The 27,968-nt window shown below is 41.9% G+C and overlaps 2 protein-coding genes across 6 annotated transcripts in view; one reads left to right on the top strand and one right to left on the bottom strand.

Moving 5' to 3' along the window:
- The window catches only part of PRIMPOL (primase and DNA directed polymerase), a 54,449-nt gene extending 50,851 nt beyond the window's left edge, over positions 1–3,598 (top strand). For 4 of the 5 annotated variants that reach the window (XM_054508561.2, XM_064585699.1, XM_045879638.3 and 1 more), the window contains one exon: positions 1,557–3,598. In XM_054508561.2, the coding sequence (XP_054364536.1) occupies positions 1,557–1,805 (249 nt within the window). In that variant the 3' untranslated portion in view covers positions 1,806–3,598. The remainder of the gene's footprint in view (positions 1–1,556) is intronic. The other variant, XR_010409731.1, reaches the window with a different exon arrangement.
- Positions 3,599–6,638: 3,040 nt separating this feature from the next.
- Positions 6,639–27,968, bottom strand: part of CENPU (centromere protein U) — a 37,100-nt gene continuing 15,770 nt past the window's right edge. Inside the window, exons 7-13 of the mRNA XM_045879641.3 lie at positions 23,903–23,966; positions 22,688–22,796; positions 12,461–12,539; positions 12,187–12,234; positions 10,990–11,051; positions 8,767–8,923; positions 6,639–6,980 (exon numbers count right to left, since the gene is read on the bottom strand). Of these exons, the coding sequence (XP_045735597.1) occupies positions 6,849–6,980; positions 8,767–8,923; positions 10,990–11,051; positions 12,187–12,234; positions 12,461–12,539; positions 22,688–22,796; positions 23,903–23,966 (651 nt within the window). The 3' untranslated portion in view covers positions 6,639–6,848. The remainder of the gene's footprint in view (positions 6,981–8,766; positions 8,924–10,989; positions 11,052–12,186; positions 12,235–12,460; positions 12,540–22,687; positions 22,797–23,902; positions 23,967–27,968) is intronic.

The raw sequence follows: 27,968 nt of genomic DNA, 5'->3' as shown, positions 1-27,968 counted from the left end.
TTTACATTCTAGATAATGGTCTGCTGCCTATTCGATTTGACTAAAAAATACCTCTGGATATTTGCCAAAACACATGGTAGGAACTGGACCAACATAGCTGATAACCAGATTCCCTGGTAAATGATTAGGTTAAAAAGTGTTCTTGAAATAACCAAGAGAAAATTAAATTTGTAAAAATAAACTTTGCCTCTAAGAGGAGGAGGTATATGTCATCCTTGTATGTTTGGAGTCTTATTTTGAAGCATGTTTGTGGTTTTAGTGGATTTTTAAAAATTACCTTTCCTGCTTATCCAGTAGTACCTCAAAAGTGCCAAGTTGAAAGTTGTTTTGGTACATAGTATTACCACTGCTTGGACAGAACTTTTTTTTTATTATTTAAAATAGAAAATTAATAAAAGATGGAACAGCTTCATGAATACCCATGTACTTGTCACATCGTTTTAACAGTGTATATTTTGTCATTTCTGCTTCCTCTGGCTTTTTTGCTTTTAGTATTTTAAAATGAATTACCCATCAGTGTTAGTTACCTGGCTTTCTGTTGCATTAATCATCTCTGTTTTTTAAACATTTCTATTTTTTTTCTCTTCCCTATAGCAGTGTTCCCCAAGGACAGTGGGCTCTCCCTTCACCTACATTTGCCATCGTTAACATGTTGCTTGGCCACATTTGTTTTCCCCCTCTCCTGTTCGGTCGGGCGCACACTGTTATTTTGGATGACTTTTTGTCTTAGTCCATTCAGGCTGCTATAAGACAATACTATAGACTGGATGGCGTAGACACCACAGAAGTTTCTTTCTCACAGTTCTGGAGGCTGGGAGTCTGAGCTCGGGGCACTGGCCGACTTGGTGTCTGGTCAGCTCTCTGGGTCATAGCTCTCTCCTCGCTGGGCCCTCCATGGGCTGAAGGAGCTCTCGGGGGGCCTCTTCATACTTAAGCATGTAGCTAGAGAGATTTAAGTTAAGGATATTCTTGAGTATGGTACCATTTTTAGATTCAGGAAATTTAATGTTGATACAATACTGTTACCTAATATACAAATCCATACTCCTCTATCTTGACAATTGTCTCAACTGTTCTTAACAGTTTTTTAAATTCATGTTAATTCTTAAAATACTTTATAAATAGGAAAATCAGTCTTTTAAGATAGCAGATAGGTTTTCCAGTTTGCCTTCAGCTGGACTATCTGCTTTTTAAAAAATTCAGTCTACCATCTCTCTAGCCCCATCTGTGTATATGGAAAAGAATGTACCAGAGGAACGGGACGGGGGGGAGGAGGGGGAACGGACTTCCAAATTTAGAGCTTCGAGTGTCTGAGCTACAGTGGCAGTGACATTTGAATTAATGAACTCATTCCCATGGCGACTGTACTGGAGAGAGTATCATCCAGAGTATTTATTTTAGTGTCTGCTCAAGACCCGGTCTTATACCGAATACTTTAGTTTAACACAGACTGACTGTAGAGTGAGAGCATCACGTAGTCTCCTTGACTGACCTGTATTCTCTCCCTTTCCCGCTCCCCCCCCCCCCCCCCGCCGCCTTCCCCTTTCAAACGAAAGGAAGAAGAGTTCACAGCAGCTGAAACAATGAGCAGTGACACCAAGAGTCCTCATAAGCCACCGTCGGGTCTGTTGTCAGAAGGTGCCATTTCCGACGCCGACTGGGACAATGGCCTTGATGAGCCTGACTTTGTGGAAGCTACTGAAGATGCTGAGCTAGCCGCAGCTGCCGAGTGTGGTCTGCTCGGTTACTACAGCGGAGATGGTGAAATTCCCGATGAACTAATCATGCGGGTATTGCAGGAGTAGCTCTTGCGTAACCGGCTGTGCTTTGGCCTGAAGACAGTTTTAGTAACCTGAACATACTAAGTTATAGTAACTTGTTATTAAACCTGTTTATAGGGCGCCTGGGTGGCTCAGTTGGTTAAGCGACTGCCTTCGGCTCAGGTCATGATCCTGGAGTCCCTGGATCGAGTCCCGCATCGGGCTCCCTGCTCGGCAGGGAGTCTGCTTCTCCCTCTGACCCTCCTCCCTCTCATGCTCTCTGTCTCTCATTCTCTCTGTCTCAAATAAATAAATAAAATCTTTAAAAAAAAAAAAAAAAAAATAAACCTGTTTATAAAAACCAAGTTTGATCACTTTGCTTCTCAATTCCTGTTTTTTACTGAAGTAAGCCAGTTTTATTGAAAATTAGCTTAGAGGGGCGCCTGGGTGGCTCAGTTGGTTAAGCGACTGCCTTCGGCTCAGGTCATGATCCTGGAGTCCCGGGATCGAGTCCCGCATCGGGCTCCCTGCTCGGCGGGGAGTCTGCTTCTCCCTCTGACCCTCCTCCCTCTCATGCTCTCTCTCAAATAAATAAATAAAATCTTACAAGTAAAAAAAAAAGAAAAAAAAAAATTAGCTTAGAAATCTTATTGATTGACCAGAGGTGGTCTATGTTCATATCAGCATAATTCTGCATGTCTGGCGATAGGTTAAAACTCTTAATCTTATTTAAAAAATTTTTAATTGAAGTATAATTGACATACAGTATCCTACTCAGGTATATATCCTTCTGATTCGCTATCTTTATATGTTACAATCCCCGTGATAGGTCTAGTTACCGTCTGTCATCACACCAAGTTATTACATATTACTGTATATTCCCTATACTGTATATTACATCCTCATGACTTATTTTATAACTGGAAGTTTGTACCTCTCAGTCATCTTCACCTGTTTCACCCCCTCCAATCCCTCCTCCTCCTGGCAACCAGCAATTTCTTGTATCCAGGAGTCTGTTTCTGTTTGGTTTTATAGATTCCACATATAAATGTAGTCATATGGAATTTGTCTTTGACTTATTTCACTCAGCATAATATATTCTAGTTCAGTCCATGTGGTTCCAAATGCCAGGTTTTTATTCTTCTTTATGGCTGCGTAATATGCCTGTGTGTTTGTGTATACTCCTCGTTTTCTTGATTCCTCTGTCAGTGGACACTTAGGTTGCTTCCACATCTTGGCTGCCTCAGGAAACAATAATGCTTCAACAAACATATGATACATTCCTTTGCACTACTGTTTTCGTTTTCTTCAGATAAATACCCGAAAGAAGGGGGATTACTGGATGGTATGGTATTTCTAAGTTTTTGAGGAACCTCCATACTGTTTTCCCCAGTGGCTGCACCAACTTACATTCCCACCAACAGTGCACGAGGGTTCCCTCTTCTCTGTAGCCTCACCAACACTTATTTCTTACCTTTTTGATAATAGCAATCTGATGGGTGTGAGGTGCGATACTCACTTTTGTTTTTGTTTTTTAAAAATTTTATTTATTTGAGAGGGAGAGCACGCACATGAGCTGGGTGGAGGCGCGGAGGGAGAGGGAGAAGGAGACTCCCAACTGAGCAGGGAGCCCCATACGGGGCTCGATCCCAGGACCCTGGGATCATGACCTGGGCCGAAGGCAGTCGCTTAACCGACTGAGCCACCCAGGCGCCCCTTCATTATGGTTTTGATTTGTGGTATCGAGCCGTCTTTCACATGTCTGTTGTCTATGTGTTTATCTTTTCTGGAAAAATGTCTGTTCAAGTTCTCTGCCCATTTAAAAATTTTTTTTATATTGTGTAAGTTCTTTATATATTTTTTATATTAACCTCTTACAGAATGTATGATTTACAGATATCTTTTCCCTTTCTGTAGGTTGCCTTTACATTTTGTTGTCCCTTTGCTATGCAGAAGCTTTTGAGTTTGATATAATCCCATTTGTTTATTTCAGCCTTTATTGCCCTTGCTAGAGAGACTGGTCCTCTGGAAAAAACAACAAAAACAACATAGATATAGAGAAGGAGGGGGTGTAAGGGCTGAGGGAGAGGGAGAGAGAGAATCTTAAGCAGGCCCCATGCCCAGCACAGCGTCAACATGGGGCTCGCTTTCACAACCCTGTAATTTTCTTTGTGATGTCTTTGTCTGGTTTTGGTTATCAGTTATGCTGACCTTGTAAAATGAATATGGAAGCATTCCTTCCTCTTCAATTTTTTGGAATAATTTGAGAAGAATAGGTACTACCTCTTCTTTAAATGTTTGGTAGATTTTACCTGTGAAATCACCTGGTCTTGGGCTTTTGTTTTTTGGGAGTTGTTAAATGACTGATTCTGTTTCATTACTTGTAATTGGTCTATTCAGATTTTCTATTTCTTAGTGAGTCTTAGAAGGTTGTGTATTGTTAGGAATTTATCCATTTCTTCTAGGTTGTCCATTTTGTTGGTGTATGATTGTTCTTAGTAATCTCATGATTATTTGAATTTCTATGGTGTCAGCCATTTCTGACTTTATTGGTGCCCTTCTCTCTCTTTCTTAACGAGTCTGGCTGGTTTTATCAGTTTTATCTTTTCAAAGAACCGGCTTTTAGTTTCACTGATCTTTTCTATTCTTTTTTTTATTCTCCATTTATTTCCCCTGTGATGTGTATTATTTCCTTCCTTCCCCTAACTTTGGGCTTTGTTCGATCTTCTTTTTCTAGCTCCTTTAGGTATAAAGATTGTTATTTGGGACTTTTTTTGCTTCTTGAGGTAAGCCTGTAGCACTATGAACTTTCCTCTGAGAACGGCTGTTGCTGTGCCCCCTAGATTCTGGAAAGTTGTTTCCATTTTCTCTGCCCCACGGTAATTTTCAGTTTCCTCTTCGATTTCTTCATTGATCCACTGGTGGTTCAGTAGCAGGTTGCTCCCTCTCCACATTTGTATTTTTCCAGTTTGCCTGAATTTGAGACAGGTGATCTTTCTTGGAGAGTACTCCATGTGCCCTTTAAATGAATGTGTGCTCTATAGTTTTGGGATGGAATGTTCTGTATGTCAAGTCCCTCCGGTTTAATGTGTCATTTAAGGCCAAGGCTTCCTTATTGATTTTCTGTCTGGATGACACTGATTTAGTGGGAGTTTAATATTAAAGTCCCATATTATTATTGTTAATTTCTTCCTTTATGTCTGTTACCTGCTTTGTGTTTAGGTGTTCCTGTGTTGGGTACATAGATGTTTACTAATGATGTTCTGTCCTCTTCTTCTTTTTTTTTTTTTTTAAAGATTTATTCATTTGACAGAGAGAGACAGCGAGAGAAGGAACACAAGCAGGGGGAGTGGGAGAGGGAGAAGCAGGCTTCCCGCGGAGCAGGGAGCCCGACGTGGGGCTCGATCCCAGGACCCTGGGATCAGGACCCGAGCTGAAGGCAGACGCCTAACGACTGAGCCACCCAGGCGCCCCCTGTCCTCTTCTTGTATTGACCCCTGATCATAATGTAATGTCCTTCTCCGTCCTTTGTTACAGTCTTTGTTTTAAAGTCTATTTGGTCTGAGTATTGCTACACTAGTTTTTTTTTCCATTCCATTTGCGTGGAATATCTTTTTCCATTCCTTCGCTCTCAGTCTGTGTTTAGGTCTGCAGTGTGTTTCTTGTAGGCAGCGTATGAATGGGTCGGTTTTTAAATCCATTTAGCTACACTTTGTCTTATGATTGGAGCATATCAAAACGCCATTTTGTTAACCATTTTCTGGTTGCTTTTGTTGTTCTCTGTCCCTCTTGTCTCTTGGCCCCTTCCCTGTGGTTTGATGGTTTTGTTTTTGTTTTTTTTTTAAAGATTTTTATTTATTTGACAGAGAGAGACACAGCGAGAGAGGGAACACAAGCAGGGGGAGTGGGAGAGGGAGAAGCAGGCTTCCCGCGGAGCAGGGAGCCCGATGCGGGGCTCGATCCCAGGACCCCGGGATCATGACCTGAGCCGAAGGTAGACGCATAACGACTGAGCCACCCAGGCGCCCCTGATGGTTTTCTTTAGTGTTTGGGTTCCTTACACGTTATTTTGTCTATTTTAGGGTTTTGGTTATCATGAGGTTCATATACCTGTTTATAACAGTCTATTTTAAAATGATAGTCACTTCTAGTCCTTGGTGGGATAGCCGGGGCTAGCCTGGGCCCAGGCAGTCCCAGGGTCCTCTGTGCCGGGGGACGGGGGCCCAGACGCTGCAGTGGGCACGGGCCAGAGGGTCCTGGTGTCCTCTGCCCTCGCACTGCCCTGGGACTAGCTGCAGCTGGGCTGTACACACTGGGCCGGGGGGGTCCCGGGGGTTGGCTGGAGCGGGCGGCGGGGAGGTCCCGGTGCACACGGCCCTGCAGCTGCCAGCCCCAGAGGAGAGGTCCGAGGGCCCGGAGCCCGCTCCAGTCAGGCTCCCAGGCAGAGGGGGACAGTAAGTAATGGTGCCCGTCAGCCCCCTCAGCCCCACACGGTTCTAGCAGTTTCCCAACAGCCTGGCGCATGTTCTGAGGTTAGTCAATGGGTTTCCTTCACTGACAAGTCTCTTTGTCCTTCAAAGTGCTGTTTTGTTTTGGGGTTTTTTTTTGCTCTGCCCCCCCAGTGCTAGTCCTCGTGCGGGCCGTCGCATCAGGGCTGGGGTTCCCGCCGTCACCCCGTGTCCATCGCTCCCCCTTCTCTCTCCACGGGGCCCCCCTGGCGTCAGCACAGCAGCGGCTCCGTCAGGCCTCGGGTGTTGTTGAGGAGGAACTGCTCCGCGGGCAGCTGGAGATCCGGTGGGTTCAGGGTCCTGCCCCATCTCAGAACTCCGGACGTGCGACAGGGCAGAACGCTTGGTGGTCAGCGTCTGATTGGCTAGTGTCTGGATCTGGCCTCTCAAGCTGCTTACACACTCCAGCTGGCCACTTAACATGGTCACTCAAAGCAAATGACTAGGAGCCAAGTGATAAATTTGGGTGACAAGCCAACCTGAACAAGCAGACAAGTTTAACTTCTCCAAGAATTTTTATTTACAAAAGTATAGTATCAGAAGACGACAGGCAAGAGCAGGGGGACTAGTCTTTACATAGTCACATTCCAGTAGACTGGTCTTTCTGGTCAAGGAGCTTCTCTAATTGATGGTTGATATTTTGTAGGTGGTTTTCAGCTCCCAGAAGGGTTCTCGCTCTGAGTAACAGAGCTGGAAGGCTGGATGAATCATACTGTTGAAGGAAAATTATATTTAGATTAACACGCATAAAAAAACTTTTATAGCCCTATCTGTTACACAGCTCGATGCTAAGTAGAGCGTTTCATTAACTTTCATTTTTTAAATTAGGATCATTTTTTAAAAAGTTGATTTAATCCTTTTCCTTAGGGCATAATTAATTAATAAGGTTACAAGGGAACTGCTCTAGAAAGCTTATGCTGATCTCCTCCCAGAAGACCAGTTGGTTCCAAGAACAGTGGCATCTAAATTATTTAAAACAAAATTATTCCTCGTACAGATCGAGGCTTGGTTTGGGCAAGTCTGCTGATCTCATGCCTATTTTAAACCCAGAAAACGGTAAGGCAGATTAACTTTTACTGGAAGAACTAATGGAAGGAGAATACCAGGCCCATAAAAGGTCACGAGGGAAAAAGTCGTCTAGAAAAATTTATGGGGAAGACTGAAGACAAAATTAGAATACAAACCCAACATAAAATAGAAATCAAAACCCAACTCATGATTTTGAAATAACAAAGCCAAGCTTCATGTTGTAAACTGTATCTAAGGACGAGGGACTATATTCCCCTTACAGAATTTGCTCATACTTAGGATAACCATTTAATTTCATTTTTTAAGGTATTTTCCTTAGTAATGAAAAGAGCAGCTTTGCGCAGAAAAGCTATGCAACTATGACTACCACTCACATAATCCATTCTTTCTAGACTCTACCCTACCCTATTACTATGGACTTCAGTCAAACAGGCATTTGGAAGCCTACTGTATTCAAGCTGCCGTGGGACACTTGCTCTCAGGGAGGCGTGAGGGGTAGGACTCACATTTGGGGTTAGAGCTCTGGCTTAGGAAAGAAGACAGATACCCAAATGCCTACTTTCCACAAAGGCAGACAGACACTACAAGAGAGCACAGAAAGCCTACGGGCATGCGAAGGACACGTTAGTACGAGTAGTGTATTCCGAGCAAAGTCGAGTCCCCAGGTCTCTGTTTTCACCAAAGTTATGTTCAAATTCAAGAAGTGCTAAAATCATCTCCAAGTGAGTAACCGAATCCCCAACTCCAAGCAAGCTTTAGACTAGTTGGGTCCTGTCACAGAAAACATTAATCTCAAAGCATTCTATTTTCAGATCTAACATACAAACAAACTGAAGGCTTTTAAATCAGTGTAAAAAAAACCTTAGAAGTGAAGAATACAAGTATGATCATAAGATATATGTATTTACATTTTATATAAAATTATTGTTTTTTTTTTTTTTTCCCTGTAACTTAAATTTCTTATTGATCTGAGCTGGTTATTGTAACAACAGCATTGTCTGCAGCAAAAATCTGGAAGCAACAAGTTTTATTAGAACAATAATATACCACGCCTTTCCCTACTCTATGTCTCTTTTCATGTTTCCCAATTAGACCTACCATGCATAGGGGATAATGGCCTGTTTCCAGATAAAAAAAGCTACTGTGAACACGGGCAGAACAAAGAACAGGTCCGTGTGGCCTGACAGGGATGACGATTCTCATGAAGCAAAGCACAGTTGTTCGAGCACTCTCCTGTTCAGTCATTTCTCTTTAATAAAATCAGCGTTTCTAGATTGTTCTCTATTCCTCTAGCCTGAAGTAGCTAAACAGGTGATGGGAGAACACATTTTCATGGATTCACAGTGACGCTGTTTGGGTAGACTCTCATGTTGCATCCCTCCTCTCTCCCCCAGGCTTCTCCAGAAGTTCTGCACAATGTAGATGCCCTCATCTTCTGAATCACAGTGCAAAATAAAAACTGAAGTTACCGTTTCCTTTACATGAGGTTCTTTCTCTCGAATATCTGAATAATCTTGATGAAGCTGTTTTAGGTTTGATAAGAAACACGCTGCTTTCCTCAGGGAAGATTTTCTCTCCTTAAGTTCGTCATGTTTTATTTGTAGTTGTTTCAGCTGCGGTTCTAACCTGCAACAACAACACAGTTTCCCCCAAATGAATGCCTACAGTCAAGTGTAACAGCCTAGGGGGGCAAGAGGCTGAGTGCATAGGTCCACTGAGGCAGGACCATGCAAGGCAGGGGAGCTAGGTCTTTAAAGAACCTTCGGTTCTGAAATTGTGGATGTGTGACAGGGTCTAAATTTCAATTTAAAATATAGACAAAACTCTGAGATACAATACATAATGAGGAATCAGAAGTGAAACCCACAGAAGATGTCTTGAACAAGCCCACAAGCCATCCAGGCATTTTGAGGGAACCGCGGTTAACGTCTCCCAGCCTCGGGCAGGAGCTCGGGCCCGGCAGGGCAACAACGAAACGTGGACAGAATGCCTTCCCTCTGCCCATTTTCCAAGGTCCAATAAAACCACTGGAAAACTTATCAGAGTGACTGAAGGAAAACTGCACGGGTGGACTACTTTCTCTCTCAGGGGCTTAGGTTCTCATCTATAAGATAAAAAGGGACATGTGGAATTTTATGGACCAGTAAGGGAAGAGGCTGCCAGTTCTTTATTTTCTTAAAGATAAAAGGCAACTGCCCTCTAATACAATTTTAGAAAAGTCCTTTCAACAGTTTCGTCTGTGGGACAAATGCAGCAGTTGTGGAAAAGCTGACAAGGGTTGTGCTCAGGGGTGCAGGATCAGCCATCAGTCTGCAGATCTGGGATCCTGGCCCCCACTTGCGACGGGGCGGGGACTGTGGGTAAGTACCTCTCCCCCAGGCCTGAGGTCTTCCACACGTCAAGTCAGAATAACGACACACCAGAGTTTTCTTTCTAGGCCCTCTCAAGATGCACTTTACAACACCTAGAATTATATCTAGAAAAGGAACCAAGAGGCTGGTCTTTAAAATGCCCGATTCTGGGCGCCTGGGTGGCTCAGTCGGTTAAGCGACCGCCTTCGGCTCAGGTCATGATCCTGGAGTCCCGGGATTGAGTCCCGCATCGGGCTCCCTGCTCGGCGGGGGGTCTGCTTCTCCCTCTGCCCTCTTCCCTCTCGTGCTCTATCTCATTCTCTCTCAAATGAATAAAATCTTTAAAAAAAAAAAATAAACAGATAAAATGCCCGATTCTGACGAAGCAGGCACATGACCCCCCCTCCCAGGACTATGAGGACAAGGAGCGCATATATAAAGCGTGCAGGCCAGCGCGCAGCATACCCGGGAAGCTCGTCCGAACGTTTTCCTTAGGCCGGAGCCCGGGGAGCTCTGCCCCGCTCTGCCCCGCTCTGCCCCGCTCTGCCCCGGGCCGGCGCTGCGCCACAGTCGCATGGGGAGCTCGCCCTCTTCCGAGCCTTTCTGGCCTCTTCAGACTCGGCACTGTACTTACAGGCGGTCTTTTCTGGTAATTGCACTGTCTCGCCCTGTTTTGCAACAGCTCGGAGCACAGAGTGGACCTGCCTCCCTGCCCCTCAGCTCGCACCATCGTCCTGGCCGCACGGAAGGCCCCCCACAACCCTCTGTGCTCCCGGCGCCCGGACCCACTGCGGGGGCAGCCCTGGCCCCTCTCCCAGCCCCGCACGCAGGAGCGCGTTCACACGAGCGCCGGGCCAGTGATCCCGTTCCCAAGAACCGGTAGCACACAGCACCAACTGAAGGCCAGCGACCGTGAGGCGCTTTGTGTCTGTTCAGGCATGTAATCCTCCCAGCACCCGGGGAGGGGTGGGTCTTGTGCTCGGTTACAAATGAGGAACCGAGGCCCTGGGGGGATAACTAGCCCGCCCGAGGGTGCACAGCCGGTAAGTGGCCGGCCCTGTGGTCAAGGCCAGGCATCTCGTCCCAGAGTCTGTGCACGGAGTCTCTAACTGGGCTGCCTCGGAGGCCGGAGTTGAGAGATCTGATGGCAGAGAGCCCGGTGCTGACTTCTCCTTTGCCAAAAGCTCCAACTCGGCAGCACGACCACCTTCACTGAGTTTGCAGGCACGAAGAAAACCTGGGACTGCGCTACAATACAGCAGAGGTTAGCAGGCCCACACGATGTACTGTAATTAAATCCTTCCAGGTAGGTTCTCAGAGGAGTCTGACACATCATCTTACCAAAGCAGTTCATCCTGGAGTTCAAGCAAACGTTGCCTTTTCTTTTCAATATCTGAAATAATCTAAAGTAATAAAATAATTTGTTACAATAACGCCTTAAATGTCCGAGCACTGCTAGCTACCCCGTACCAGGTGTTAGAAATGGCGTGGGAAAGAGACTCCATTGTCCCCCGCACGGAACTGTGGTCTAAAGGGAAGACCGGCGCTGCACACAGACCTGACATAACCACAACTCGTGAGGCGTGCTGCCAAGGGAAAGAACAGGGGACACTGAAGAATGGGAACAGCAGGGGCATTTCCTCCAGGACAACTCTGAAGAGGAAGCAGGGGCCAGGTCTTTACAACCCTGTGAGCAATCAAGTAAGGAGTTGGGATTTTATGCAGGTACGCTAGGAAAATACTGAAGCAGGAGAGTGCCCTGATCCAATCCGTATTTTAAAAGAGTATTTCCACATAACAAATTATCTCAGCCATCACTTTTAGGGACTACCAGACTATTCCACGGCTGGACATTCAGACCGTTCCCTTGTAAGCAATGCAGGGTTGACCAGTAGGACAATAAAACTGAAGAAAAAAAAAAAACAGCAAAGGCGGCCTGTAATCGCTGAAACGAAAATATATGTCTTTCACCTCCATTTCTATTATAAATGTGGAGGGGGAGCTGCTCTTCCATTCCTGGATTCCTGCAAGTGTGGAGCTCAGAGGTCATCTGGTCCACCCATACACTGATGGGGAAGTAAGGCCCGGCACTCACTGGCTCGTTTCTCCTCACGTATCCCAGTGGTACAGTTTCCAAGAAGGTGGGAAAACATCAAAGTAGCAGAACCAGGACAAGAAATGAGGTCGCCTCGCCCTTAATGCAGTATTCTTCCTGGGCTGCCCCTTGAGACATGGGACAGTTCTTTATTCTAAAAGGTCTTACTCTTTGACAGCCACAAAAGCCATAAATATATGTTACTTATAGAGTTATTAGTTACTTAATAGCATGGAAGTGGTTATTTGGGGCTTGATAGCCTTTTTAGGCTAGTTGGGATCCCCATCCCTTAGCATGCATTAATAGTACACAACCACAAGACCAACCAAATAAAAGCCTGACTAAGAAAAAACAACTTCGACAAAGCGGAGGTCCTGAAACCCAGCGTCAGGGTGTTACTTAGCTCTGCACTGGGTATGCTTCTAATAACACATGTCATTTACCTTTGTGTTCTTCCTTTTCAGAGTTTTTGACATCTGGACTTCTTTAAGCTGCACAAAAGAAAAAATAAATATTTGTGTGCATTTTCCAAAATTAAAATGTTTATTAACTCACAATATATTGCATTGAGTTGAAAAACAACCTGTGAAACACAAACAGTTCTAATGAGCCCTTTCCCACGTTGCCAGCAAAGGCAATCTTTTCTAAGATAGCCATACACTGCGTCAGGATAAGCAAACCAAATTTAGACCAACAAATTTATGTCAAGGAACTTACCATTTTGATGAGTTCTTCTTTCATATTAGAATGAAATTTTTTGATGGCTTCCTTACAAATTTTAGATTCTACTTTTTGTCTATAGCAAGAAAAAAAAGATCAAACTAGGTATCATATAAAGGATTTTGAAAGGTGTGTTTCATTTGCTTAGCACATCAACAAACCATGATTTGGCATACACCCATTTTGAATATCTAAGATGGCAGGGCTAGAGATATTTTTCAGGCTTAAAAAATATACTGGAGGGGCGCCTGGGTGGCTCAGTCGGTTAAGCGGCTGCCTTCTACTCAGGTCCTGATCTCCTGGGGTCCTGGGGTCCTGGGATCGAGTCCTGTCATCAGGCTCCCTGCTCAGTGGGGAGACTACTTTTCTCTCCCTCTGTCCCCCACCTGGGCTCAAGCTCGCTCTCTCTCAAATAAATAAATCTTTAAAAAAAAAAAAAAATACTGGAGGGCGCCTGGGTGGCTCAGTTGGTTGAGTGGGTGCCTTCGGCTCGGGTCATGATTCCGGAGTCCTGGGATCGAGTCGAGTCCCACATCGGGCTCCCGGCTCAGCGGGGAGCCTACTTCTCCCTCTGACCCTCTCCCCGCTCATGCTGTTTCTCGCTCGCTCTCTAATAAATAAATAAATAAAATCTTAAAAAAAAAATACTGGAAACAGCCTCAACAAAAGAGAAGGAACAGGAAATATGTTCCCCTAAACCTTCAGGTATGTGGTCAGCTTCACTCCCTGCCACTGGCTATGTCCACAGGTGAAGGCAAGCGACGTAGAAAGGTGTACAGCCAGTCCCCGTCCTTTCCTGCCACCTGATCCGACGAGCAGCAGACTTCAGCGCCCCCGCCTGCCAACAGCTGCAGGATTACTTATGTAACACACCTGGACTAGCCAACAAGCATGGAGAAGCCAGCTGGACTGAAGCAGCCACAAGCCCAGTTCTTCAAAACCTGACAAAGCTGACCCTAACAAACTGGTTCCGGTCCCGGTCATCAGAAGAGGGCCCAAGGCTCCCAGTCTGGCGCAGTCAGGGCCGCATGGCAGACCCCTGGTGTGCAGCGGCGGCCGCCACCTTCCAGGACAGCAGCTAACCCCCTACTCAGCCTCGGCGCCCTAGGATACCTTTTAATCGAAAGTAATAAATATTTTGTAGAAGTGACAGGTAATTAGAAAATGGTTTCTTGGGGGGGAAATCCATGAGCAAGAAAAGTCACTCAGGAGAAGGGGACCGAGCTAAGCATAACACAAGAGAAGGCCTGTACTTTCGAATACAGATCTTTGTAAAAGGTCTTATCAAAAAAGAGTGTTAGAAGGTATTTCTAGTGACATCAGCAAGATAGTGGAATAGGAAGCCCCAGGCCAGATTCCCTGCACAGGGAAGCCAACCTAACCACTATATTACATCCCAAAAGGCCTTGTCCGAATCCCAGAAACCAATTAAGAAGTTGCAGGCAAGTTCAGAGTCAGAAACAGTCCTACTGAAATAGGTAAGAAAAGCGGTTTCATATCAACTTGGACAGCCCATCTCCCAAGCCAGCACAGCTTGGTTCACTCAAGAAGCTCTGCACATGGTTTCTCCCTTGGGAAAGAAAGAGTGGAACGTGTGTCCAAGGTTCTGGCTTTTCAGGGGGCTGCCCCAGGAACTCCCTTCCACCGTGCCTGATCTGGAATGCTAACGGAAGCGGCATACGTGGGATGCCTGGTTGCCATGGAGACAAGAGTTCAGCCACTGCTGTAGTAACAGAAGCTGCAATGCTACCCACAGGGGATCGGGACAAATAGCCCAGCTCGCACCTTCTCCCTTGGGAGGGAAAGAGAAGAGTAGAAGGTTATCCAACGTTTGGAATGGTTTCTGTGTCACCCGAAGTACAGCAATGGTGGGAACTGAAATAGTTTGGATGCCTTTGGTCAGAGAGATGAAAAAGGAGTTCAGCAGCTTGTTGCAGCACGAGAGAACCCACAGTACCACAGAGAGACACCAGAGGGAGCTCTAGTCTTTAGAGATTACAAATCCCTAAAAAAGAAAGAAACAAACCTCTCTAGTTGGGGAATCACATGCACAAGCCCAAAGAAGATACATCCCCAGAAAAGCACGGAGGGACCACCCAGGTTGATTGGCAAAGGTCTTCCCCTGTACAAATCCAGTGTAAAGATGGGGAGGGGTGGCTGCTTTTTAAATGTACAAAACACAGCAAAAAATAACAAGGCACTAGAAGAAACAAGAAAACATAACTCAATCAAGTGGGGGAAAAAATCCCCAGAAATAGACCCTAATAAAGAAATGGAGACCTGTGAATTGGCTAACAAAGAACTCAAAAATAATCATCTTAATGAAGCTCAATGTGTTACAAGAAAACACAGATGAATAACTAAAACTACATCAGGAAAATGATGCATGAACAAAAGGAAAATATCAACATAGAACTTATAAAAAGAATCAAAATCTGGAGCTGAATAGTACAATGACAATTGAAAAATTCACTAGATGGGTTCACAGCAGATTTGATCAAGCAGAGAAAAGAAACGGCAAACTCAAGAATGAGTCATTTGAAATTATCAAATCGGAAAAAAATAAAAAAAAGAATGAAGTGGAGAACAGTGTATGGGACTTATGGGAACCATTCGATACACCATTATGTGTGTTATGGGTATCCCCAAAGAGGAGGGAGAGAAGGAGCAAGGAACTTTTTTGAAGAAATAATGGCCCCAAACTTCCCAAATCTGAGGATGGAAATGGACACCCAAATTCAGAAAGCTCAAAAGACCTCAGCTAAGAGGAACCCAGAGAGGCCCACACTGACACACATTATATTCAAACTGTCCAAATTCAAAGGCAAAAATAGAAGGTAGCAAGAGAAAAGCAACTTGTCATATACAAGGGAACTCCCATAACATTGTCAGTCATTGTCATTCTCAGCAGAGACATTACAGGACAGAAGGGTGGGATGATCTATACAAAGCACTGAAAGAAAAAAAGTGCCATCCAAGAATACTATACCTGGCAGAATTATCCTTCCAAAATCAAGGAGAAATAAAGACTTTCCCAGATAAACAAAGGCTGGGTTCATCATCACCAGACCTGCCTTATAAGAATTACTAAAAGGAGTCCTTCAAGTTGAAACAAAAGGACACTAGACAATAACACAAAGACATATGAAAATATAAAGGTCTCTGGTAAAGGCAAATATACAGATGAATACAGAACCCCATAATACTGTGATAGTGATGCATAAATCACTTTTCATACTGATACAGAATTTAAAAGATAAAAGCATAAAAAATAACTATGAAACTGTGTCAATGGTAACAATATACAAAGGTGAAATCTGTGACATCAATAACAAAGTGTTATCCCCATACGGTGGGGGAGGAAGACAAAGGAGTAGAGCCTTTGTAGGTGATTGAAGTCAAGTTAACATTTTAAAGCAGACTGCTATGATTTATGTCATCCCCACTGTAAGCACACATGCACACACAAAATCTATAGAAGCACAAAAGAATAGAGAATCAAGACATGCCACTACAAAAAAAAAAAAAAAAAAATCAACGAAACACAAAGGAAGGTGACAAGAGACGAAAAGAAGGACAAAATAACTAGAAGACTTAGAGAAAACAATAGACTTCAGTATTAAGTCTGTCACTATCAGGAATTCCCCAATCAAAAGACATCAGAGTGGCTGATTGGATTTAAAAACAAAGATCCAACTACATGCTGTCTACAAGAGACTCATTTTAGTTAGGTATAAGGAAATACACAGGCTGAATGTGAAAAAGATACTCCAGCAAATGGTAACCAAAAGAGAGCAATGGTGACCATACTTACATCAGACAAAACAGACTAATTCAAAAATAGTCACAAAAGAAGGATATTATGTAGTGATAAAAGGGTCAATTCACCAGAAAGAAATAAAAGTTACATGTGCACCCAACACTGGAGCAATTCAACAATTCTGAATTAACAGGATTGAAGGGGAAAGCAGGCAGTAACACAGTAAGAGTAGATGACTTCAATACCTCGCTTTCAGTACCAGACAGCAACCAGACAACAGCTCAATAAGGAAACAGGATTTGAACAAAACTATAAACCAACTGGATCTAATAAACCTACACAGAACATTCCACCCAATAACAGAATCCACATTCTTCTGAAATGCACACGGAACATTCTCCAAGACAGATCCCATGTTAGGTGACAAAATAAGTCTTAACTAACTTAATACGACTGAAATCATACTGAGTATCTTTTCAGGCCACAGTGGAACTAGAAATCAACAGCAAAAGGAAACCCAGAAAACTCACAAAATGTGGAAATTAAACAACACACTCTTCGACTACCAATCGTTCAAACAAGAAATAACAAGGGAAATTAGAAAATATCTTGGAACAAACAAAAACAAAATGTACCAACACTTATGAGATGCAGCAAAAGCAGTTCTAAGAGAATTTGATAGCAATAAATACCTACATTAAAAAAAAAAGAAGAAATACTTCAAATCAACAACCTAACTTTACACCTCAAGGAACTAGAAAAAGATCAAACTCAACGATAGCATAATGAAGGAACAGTAAAGATTAGAGCAGAAATAAATGAAATGAGAAACAGGAAAAAATTAATGAACCTAAGGGTTTTTTGAAAAGATCAACAAAACTGACCAATCCTTAGACAAAGAAAAAAAGAGAAAAGACTCAAAAAATGAAAGAACAGGCATTACAATTGATGCCACAGAGGTAAAAAGGCTCTTAAGAGACTGCTGTGAACAATTGTAAGCCCACAAATTGGGTAAACTTGATGAAATGCAGAAATTCTAAGAACATAAAACCTGCCAAGATTGAATCAGGAAGAAATAAAAAATATGTTCAAACCTACAGTTCATAAAAGTAGACTGAATAACTGATCAAAAACCTCCCATTTAAGACCCAGTGAAACCGGATGGTTTCACTGGAGAATTCTACCAAATATTTCAAGAAGAATAAACAATCCCTCTCAAACTCTTCCAAGAAATTTAAGAGTGCCGGGAGTAGGGTGGTGGGGAAACATTTCCAAACTTATTTTATGAGGCTGGTATTACCCTTATCAAAATCAGACAAAGATACTACAAGAAAAGAAAACGAGAGACCAATATCCTTATTGATACAAAACTCCCCAACAAAATACTCAAAAAGGAAATTCAACAACACATTTAAATGATTATATATCACAAGAAAGTGGATTTCTGGAATGCAAGGATAGTTCAGCATACAAACTACAATCAGTGTAACACACAATAACAGAATGAAGGACAAAAGCCACATGATCATCTCAACTGATAAAGGAAAAAGCATTTGACAAAATCCAACACCATTTCATGATAAAAACTCTCAACAAACTATGAATAGAAGGAAATTACATCAATATAAAGGCCATACATGAAAAGCCTACAGCTAACATCATAATCAAAGGTGAAAAGTTAAAAGCTATTGCTCTCAGATCAGGAACAAAGTGGGGATGCCTCACTTGCCATTTCTATTCAACACAGTACTGGGAATACTAGCCAAAGCAATTAGATAAGAAAAATAACTATATGGTATCCAAATTGGAAAGGAAGAAGTAAGTTACCTCTGTCACAGAGGACATGATTTTATGTGTAGAAAATCCTGAAGATTCCATACACACACAAAAACTGTTAGAATAAACAAATTCAGCAAGATTGCAGGATACAAAAAACACACAGAGAACAGTTGCATTTCTATATACTAACAATGAACAATCCAAAAAAGTAATTAACAATCCCATTTACAATAGCATCAAAAAAAAAAAAAAAAAAAAAACCTTAGAAATAAACTTAACCAAGGAGGTAAAATATACATTGAAAACTGTAAAAACATTGTTGAAAGAAATTGGGAGATACAAATAAAAGGAAAAACATCCCAAGTTCATGGACTGGAAGCCTTAATACTATTAAAATGTCCATACTACCTAAAGCAGTCTATAGATACAATGCAATAACTACCAAATTCCCAATAGCATTTTTTGCAGAAATAGAAAAAAAAAAAATCCTAAACTTCATATGGAATATCAAAGGACACCAAATAGCCAAAACAATCTTGAGAAAGCAAACCAAGTACTTAACACTACTGAAATGTATACTTAAAAATGGTTAAGATGGTAAATTTTATGGCATATAAATGCACATTTAAAAATAAATAAAAAATAAATAAGATAAATAAAATAAAAATTAAAAATTTTTAAATAAATTTTAAAAATAAAAAATAAAAATTCACAATTAAAAAATATATCAGCTCTATCTAATAAAGGTATTTCTAATATAAATATGAAATCATGATTTTAAGATGTTAAAAACACATAAAAAATTAGGAAAACTGATTAGGTCTTTCTGCATATGGCTTACAATGATGATAAACTGGTAGACTATACCAACCAAAATGGTGGTGGTCTACATACGATAGCCAGACACAACTTTTTCAAATTCTAGTATCTTAAAAATTTGGTCAATTCCCTACAAATAACTAATTGAATCAGTTATAAAATAGCCTGTTTGTAATGTTTGCATTTCATGGCATACTTCCCTACTTATATATACATTGGTAAACTACTTACAATCTGTAAGTTTAACAAATTATTCAGGTGGTGAGTTCCAGATACAGCGTATTAAAAATAGCACACCCTTCGGGGCGCCTGGGTGGCTCAGTTGGTTAAGCGGCTGCCTTCGGCTCAGGTCATGATCCTGGGGTCCTGGGATCGAGCCCCGTATCGGGCTCCCTGCTCCGCAGGAAGCCTGCTTCTCCCTCTCCCTCTGCCTGCCTCTCTGCCTACTTGTTCTCTCTCTCTCTCTCTCTGTGTCAAGTAAATAAAATCTTTAAAAAAATAAAATAAAAATAGCACACCCTTCAATAGTTAATTTGATTTTGAAAGAACAAAACTTTTCATGTGGTTGAGAATACTTTAAGAAAATAAAACAAGACCAGAGATTCTACCAGAATCATGGGGTATGACAAAAACACAAGGGTATAATTTTAAGTCTATGGAGTGCCTGGCTGGCTCAGTCGCTAGTGCATGCAACTCTTCATCTCAGGGTCGTGAGTTCAAGTCCCACATTGGGCATGGGGCCTATTAAAAAAAAAAAAAGGCTAACAAAAACACTATACCTCTTCTAAATCATTTCTTATATCAAGAACACTATGCTAAAAGGCAAGATACTGCCATTTTGCGCAAACGTCAGAAATCTAAGTCTTTTCTTCCTTTTGAAGAGATTTATGAATGGGAAAAGGGTAACACAGTCAAGAGATGGTCTATAGTAAGAGACCTTCTGTACCAATTTTAATAGCAAACTGGCTTTAGAACATACAGTACCAAAAAAAACCACCCCAACCAACCAAATAAAAACATAGAGTACAGAAGAACAGACAATTCCCACAAAGATGATGATGAGTTAGCATGACAGGTGAGAAGGGCAGGGGCTGTGGCCCGGGACAGGAAAGGACAGGTCAAGGTTGGCCTCTGCTTCTTCCCCAGCATGATTCTTACAGCTGTGCCTGCCTCACAGCTGCAGCCACTTAGACCTCTGTCCCTGTGACTGTAAGAATAAAATTACCTGGGCTGTGCTTGGGGGTCTGGAGAGAAACATGGAGACTACCTTTGGGAGCTTTCTCCTCCGCCTTCCCCTGCCAAACCCCCGGGGCTGGAGAACGATAATCTAAGGAGTGTAGCAGCTCTTAACCGCTACTTATCTCTGGAGGGTTAAGATTAAGTCCTGACCTGACAGGTTACTTTGTGGAATAAGTGACTGAGGCTTCCCACCCTAGGCCTTATCCGCCCCCATCCCTCGTACTCCTGGGAATGGATGTGAATCAGGCTTGATCTTCCCTTATATACACTGTCTGTCTGACAAAGAAGCTGACAGACGGGGGTAAATGAGCTCATAGGCTGGAGTAACAACACACTGGAGGAACACAACTATATCAAAGAGAAAGCAAACTATTTGATCAGAAATCCTAAGAGAAGCAGGTATTTCGTAATAGATGACCCAGTATTTTGAAATAAACCTAATAAATATTCTAAAGAGGACAGTAGCAACAGAAAACATGACATAAAAGGAACCAAATAGAAATATTAGACAAAAAGTCATATGGCTACATACAGAACTCAGGAGATGGGATAAATGGCATAATGGATATATCAGAGAAATAAGTTAGCAAACTTCTAGTTTCTAGACTGAGGAAATCTAGAAAAACAGAGCAGAGGACAAGGATATAACATTAGAACAAAAATATTTTTAATTTTGGAATTAAAAAACCACCTTAGACTAGAAAAGTCAGACCCAATATAGTGAAATTAAAGGATATCACAGACAAAATATTCTAAAAGTTTAGAGAGAAAGAGCAGATCACATATAAATAAGACTTCGACAGATACCAAATTTTCCACATCAACACTAGATGCAAAAGAAGACAAAGGAACAGTGATTCCTAAGTATTTAAGGAAATGATTTAGAACCTAGAATACTATATCCAGCTAAACTGTTATTCAAATTCAATGTCATGACCAAAATAATCCAAAGGATTTAGAAATTTTACAACATAAAGAGCCACACTCAACAGTGTTGGGATGAAACAAATAAGAAAAGATACATTACCAGAGATTGTTGTAAGAAATGTATGAAATAAAGGTGATCAGATAAATACCTTAATAAGTGTTGTTGCTGTCTAAAAAAGAGAAAAAATTTATGTGCCCCAGAATTAAAAATCTCTGGGGTAGGGGTAAAGAGAGAGGGGACCAAGAGTTAAGAGAGCTTATTAATGGAGTTAAAAATTCTATTTTTTAACGAAGTTATAATTAAAAACACCAAAGTAGAACAAAAGAGATCTAAAGACGTAAAAACAATGTATCAACACGTTCTTCCAAATATATTGGTAATTATAATAAATGTAAATGGACTGAGGTCAACAAAGATGGACATACTGGATTTAAATTTTACTATTTCTTTTAAGATTTCATTTATTTATTTGAGAGAGAGAAAGAGAGTGAGAGCACGAGGGGCAGAGGGAGAGGAAGAAGTAGACTCTCCACTGAGTAGAGAGCCCAATGCAGGGCTTGATGCCAGGCCCTGGGGATCATGACCTGAGCCGAAGGCAGACGCTCAACCAACTGAGCCACCCAGGCGCCGCTAAATTTTACTATTTATTATAAAAAAATTTTTAAGGTCAAAGGCTAGAAATAAAAGGAAGTAAAAAGAATGTAAGTTCTAGCAAATGCTAGCAAAAGAAATCTAGTGACACAATACTAGCATCAGATGAAACAGATTTTAAGACCAAAAGAAGCATTTTTAGGAATGGAGAGGGTACTACAGAAGGATAAAGTGTTCAGTCTACAAGACAGAGCAATTTTATTTATTTATTTATTTAATTTTTAAAGATTTTATTTGACAGAGAGAGACACAGCGACAGAGGGAACACAAGCAGGGGGAGTGGGAGAGGGAGAAGCAGGCTTCCCGCTGAGCAGGGAGCCCGATGCGGGGCTTGATCCCAGGACCCTGGGATCATGACCTGAGCCGAAGGCAGACGCTTAACGACTGAGCCACCCAGGCGCCCCAGTAGAATTTTTTTTTTTTTTAAGAATTTTATTTATTTATTTGACAGAGAGAGACAAAGCGAGAGAAAGAACACAAGCAGGCGGAGTGGAAGAGGGAGAGAGAGAAGCAGGCTTCCCGCTGAGCAGGGAGCCCGATGCGGGGCTTGATCCCAGGACCCTGGGACCATGACCTGAGCCAAGGGCAGACGCTTAACGACTGAGCCACCCAGGAGCCCCGACAGAGCAATTTTAAACATGATGTACTAACAGAATAGTCTCTAAATATATACAGCATAAATTGATAAGAGAATCAGGAAAAATAATACTGATTCTACAGAGATCCAATAATTAGATTCCCTACAGATTATGTGCTAGGCCATAAAGAAATTTTAAAAAATTACAAAAAATATCACGAGTCTATCAAATTTGATCAGGACATATGTAAGACACAAGGTTAATACAAAAATATAAATTAAAAAGTCACATATTTGGACATACCAAAACATACTACTAAATAATTCACAGGATTAAAGAAAAAATTATAATGGAAATATAAAAACAGGTAAACTAGACGATGAAAATACACCAAGAGCCACGGGATGAGCAAAAGTGGTGCTTCGAGGAAAATTCACTGGGTGCATATATCACAACATCAGAAGACTTACTTATACTCTAGGATGGTTTTCTCAAATGCAGACAAAACGACATCTAACTCCGCGATGTCACTGGCTTTCTTTCCTTTCAGACACCAAATATGTACAGAGTCGGAAATATCTAGAATATTATGAGAAGTCCATTGAATATACTGATTATATTTTGGCTCTAGGCCCAGGGTTCTGAAAGCCTACAACAAAAACTGCCCCACCAAATTGCCAAAAATAGCTATGGTTGAAGAGGCACATGGGAGGAGACAGGACTCACTTCTCCCCAGGCCAGGCCAATCTCACAAATCCCCGTCTATATGCTCACTAAGTGCCATCTCCTTGGTTCTCCCGTTTCTACCAACACAGCCTGAAGTACCGCTGACTCACAACTACCAGCTCTACCTTTACTGCATAGTCTGCTGCTACCCAATACTACTTACTGGTCACGAGCTCTTCTTTGTTATAGTTTAATTTTAATCTACCTAATAGGCCACACAGAGATTCCCCACTGTGCTGATTTAGTCTCAGTAATGTGGATGAAAGGTCAAGCATTCAGTAAGAGGGGGTTGCAGAATACCTAATGATAAGGATAGGATCCTATTCGGGGTGAGCAGTGTCGGTAAAAGGATAGAAGAGTATATACCAAAAAGCAGGGTGGCTCTTTTTTGGGTGATGGGATTCGTAGGTGATTTTATCTTCCTTTCTATACTTTCCAAATGTTTCTAAACATATATGACTTATCTTTTAACAGATTAAAAGATTATCTTAAAATAATTAAAATATATTCCTTAAAAGGAAATGAAAGAGGAAGGAGAGAAAATGCTTTATTTTCCTCCCATTTTTCAATAAACTTTTATTTGTATCAATAAAAATGCAGAACAATGTGGATGAATCTCAAAAAAGTTATGCCAAGTGGAAAAAAAAAAAGCCTTATTCAAGGTAAAACTATGTGATGTGTTCAACACTGTTTCAACATTGTGTGATGAAAAATTAAGGTGATAAAGCAGGTATAACAGTAAAATCTGGGAGTATAAATATATATTGTAAGATTCACCTTCGTTGTAGGTTGAAAATTTTCATGACATATGTTGTAAAAATCAGTTACTACAAAATCATAAATTTTTAGCTTTTCAAAGTAGCAATTTTATATACTTACAATTTACTACTTTAACAACAACAAAGTTTTTAAAATAAAATTCCTGAATGCTTGACAAAGTATAAAACACTATTTTGTACCTGAGTCTATGGCTTCACTTCCTGATTTCTTCCTTTTGCCACAAAACACCTTTCTCTGAGTTTTCTACAAAAAAAAACAAAACAAAAAACAAAAGCAAAGATGTTTATTTAGGAAAAGTTTTCATTCTCTTAAAACATGTAAGTTATCTGATCATGGTATTTCAAACACTCTCAATTCTGGCTGTTACTCTCATTTAGTTCTAAATTATTACGTATACTATCTAAATTAATATAAAGAGACATTGAAAAATTAAATGGTTTCAAAAAGTAAATAAAACTTTTAGTTGGCTTTTAACAATGGTTACCTTGGGGGCGCCTGGGTGGCTCAGGTCGTGATCCTGGGGTCCTGGGATCGAGCCCTGCGTGGGGCTTCCCCGCTTAGTAGGGAACCTGCTTCTCCCTCTCCCTCTGCCCCTCTCCCAGGCTCGTGCACTGGCTCTCTCGCTCTCTCTCTCTCGCTTGCTTTGCACTCTCTCTCAAATAAATAAAATCTTTAAAAATTAAAAAAAACAAACAAACAATGGTTGCCTTGGAGGAAGTTCAACTTTTATTACTTAAGGTAATAACCTGTGGAGTCAGGCTGCCCTCTGCTCCAAGCTAGGATGAAGGAAGAGCTTCTGAACGAGCTCTGGGGCCACACCCGACCATCAGATGGGGCTGGGGAGGAGGCTCCTTTACTTAGGTGTAGGACCCCAGGGACCCGCGGCAGGGAAGCTCAGAAGGGGAGCCCTAGGAACGCCCGCTCCCCTCCGCACCCACACTGAGTGACGACTCCGCCCGCAGCGCGGGACTCCTACTCTGCCGAGGCGCTGGGAGCAGGCTGCTCAGAAATGAGCACCGGGAGTCCAGGTGGGGGTGCCCTGAAGGTCCTGAGTCCTCCGCATGTGCAGAATGAGACTACGTCAAGCTTCCTGGAAAGCGGCTAGCACAGGATTAAGAATGTAGCAAGTAGGGGCGCCTGGGTGGCTCAGTCGGTGAAGGGGCTGCCTTGGCCTCGGGTCGTGACCCCAGGGTCCTGGGACCGAGCCCCACATCGGGCTCCCTGCTCCGCGGGAAGCCTGCTTCTCCCTCTGCCTCCTGCTTGTGCTCTCTAATAAATAAATTTAAAAAATCTTTAAAAAAATAAAATAAAAAGGCTTTTTAGGCAGGACTGTAATTCAAAAGGATTGAGAAACACTACCCTTGAGTAAGGCGTACTCTACACCCACCCTGAGAAACCCTAAAACCCATCTCAGACCAGATTCACTAGAAAGACAGAGACTGGAGGTTGTAGGCAGAATTCAAAGATGATCCCCAGTGATTTGTAGAACTCCCTCCCCCTTGAGTGTGGGTGGGACCTGTGAATAGGATAGGATACTTGTTCCCTCTCTCAGGTTACCTTAGAGAAGACTCCACTGTAGCTGACTCGAGGGATTCTCTGGCTTTGAAGATGTTAGCTGCCATATTGTGAGAGGGCCGCATGACTAAGACCTAATGGTGACTCCCAGCTTCAACCAGACAGAAAACAAAGAACCAAATTCTACCAACAATCTGAATGATCTTAGATGAGGATCATGAGTCTTGGATGAGATTTCTGTCCTGGCTAGCATCTTGATTTCAGCCCTATGGGACCGTGAGTAGAGAATTTGGCTAAGAGGGACCTCTGACCGCCAGAAATTGGGAGATACAAATGTGTGCTGTCTTAAGTTACAAAGTTAACAATTATAACAGACATTGAGTCGCAGTCCCAGCGAGTTTGAGCTGCTTGGAAAATACATTCGGCTTTCCACAAACTGACCCTAACAAAAGATAAAAACCAAGCTTACAGAAGTTAAAGATGATCAGCCAATAAACAGGCCACCAATTAGAATAAAAAGTCAACATTCGTAAGAAGATAACAGAATTCAGAGTCTCAACAACCCGTCAACAATATCCAATACACAATCCAAAAGTATTCAAAATGTTATACAAAAAATGGGACCCATAGTCAAAACAGAAAAAAGTACTCAAGAGAAACTAACCCCAACTTAGCCCCAAACAAAGACTTTGTTAAAGCAGCTACTTCCCAAAGAAGTAAAAAGAAATGGTGGTCTTAATGACTAAAAAAAACCAGGGTACCTTAGCTGAGGAACTATATTAAACAAACAAACAAACAAAACCCCTAAATGGAAATTCTAGAACCAAAGAGCACATAGCTAAGAAGTCACCGGGTCATGTTTTAGTTTCCTGTGGCTGCTACAATACATTACCCAACTTGATGGCTTAAAACAGAAATTTATTCTCCAAGAGTTCTGGGGGGCAGAAGTCTGAGATCAGTTCCAATGGGCCAAAATAAAGGTGTTGGCGAGACACTTCGGTCCCTGGGCCGATGGTGCTGAATGCCACATCTCCCATCACAGGCACTTATCTGTGGACGGATGCCCAACTGTTGTTGCTGCGGGGGGTACACAAAGGGCGTCTGACTCGGCCATGATGCTCTTGTTTTTGTCTTTAAAGTGTATCTCTTGCAGAGTAGCATAGAGTTACCCACAGTCTCTGCGTTAGAGTTGGAATGTTGAGTTCACTTACTTGGGATGTAATTGTTGGTGTGGTTAGGTTTAAGTCAGCCATATTGCTCTTTGTTTTCCACTCATCTATTTTGTCCTGCTATTGCCTCTCCAAAAGCCCATTTGCTTTTGATGTAATTTTAAGTATAATTAGGTTCAAGTCTACCATCCTCCTTATTGTTTTCCACTGGCCTTTCGTTTTGTTTTTTTTTCCCTCTGTTGCTAATTTTGGATTAACTGAATATAATTCAGTATTCCATTTTCTCTCCTCGATTGGCTTCTTAGCTATGCCTCTGAATTTTTTAAGAGTGGTTGCTCCTGGGTTAAAAATATGCATCCTTCAGTTAGCAAAATCTACTTAGATTCAGTATGTTACCACCTCATATCCTACTTCCTGAGAGTTAACTACTTCCACTGCATAAATCTCATTACATAACCACATTATTTTCTTTATCCATCATCCTCTGTGCTGCTTTGGACACAGGTTTTGCTTCTACATACATTGTAAACCCAACCTTATGGTGTTGTCATTTTTGTGTGAAACAGCTGTTTCTTAAGGTAATTATGAGAAGAAAAAAAAAATATGTAGTTTTTGTCACCCACTCATTTTTTAAAATTTATTTATTCTCTTTAAGTAGGCTCCACGCCCAGCGAGGGCTCGAACTCACAACCCTGTCAAGAGTCTCATGCTCTGCCAACTGAGCCAGCCAGGTGCCCCCCTCCTTTTTTTAATTGATTTTTCTTTTCCAGTTGTCTTTTCTCCTTCCTATAGATCTGAGTTTCCTTCTGATACCTTTTCTCTTCAGCCTAAAGAACATTCTGCAGCATCCTTTTAATGCAGGTGGGCTGGCAACATATTCTCTCAAATTTGCTTTCTGAATGTGTTTATTCACCCTTTTTTAAAGGATGTATTCAGTGGATGTAGAATTCTGGGTTGACATTTCTTTTTTCTTCAGCTCTTTAAGTATGTCTTTGTATTGTTTTCTGGTCTCCACTGTTTCTGTGAGACAGCTCTGAGACTTGTCATTGTTCCCATATATATTTACTCTGTCCCTTTTCTCTGGCTGCTGTCAAGATTTTCTGCTTTTCTTTGTTTTTTGGCATTTTAACTATGATATGCTTAAGTATGGTTTTATCTTGCTTTAGGGTTTACTGAGCTTCTTGGATCCGTAAGTTGGAAAATTCCAGTAATTTTATTTCTTAAATTTCAATTTTTCTACCCCCATTCTGACTCTTCTTTCAGAACTTTTTTTTTTTTTTAAGATTTTAATTATTTATTTGACAGAGAGAGAGCGCATAAGCAAGGGGAGCGGCAGGGAGAGGGAGAGGGAGGAGCAGGCTCCCCGCTGAGCAGGGAGCCAATGTGGAGCTCGATCCCAGGATCCTGGGACCATGACCTGAGCCGAAGGCAGACACTTCACCAACTGAGCCACCCAGGCACCCCTCAGAACTCTTATTATATATTTTAGGTCCTTGGTATTGTCACACAGGTTCCTGTGACTCTGATTTTTTTTTTTTTTTCCCCAAACTTTTTCTCTCTG

The sequence above is a fragment of the Mirounga angustirostris genome, unplaced genomic scaffold, assembly GCF_029215605.1.
Source record: "Mirounga angustirostris isolate CCGP_5_RB_7025 unplaced genomic scaffold, mMirAng1.0.hap1 SCAF_2, whole genome shotgun sequence".
Classification (NCBI taxonomy): Eukaryota; Metazoa; Chordata; class Mammalia; order Carnivora; family Phocidae; genus Mirounga; species Mirounga angustirostris.
The sequence above is the reverse complement of the archived record's forward strand: the minus strand, read 5'-3'. Positions and strand labels throughout refer to the sequence as shown.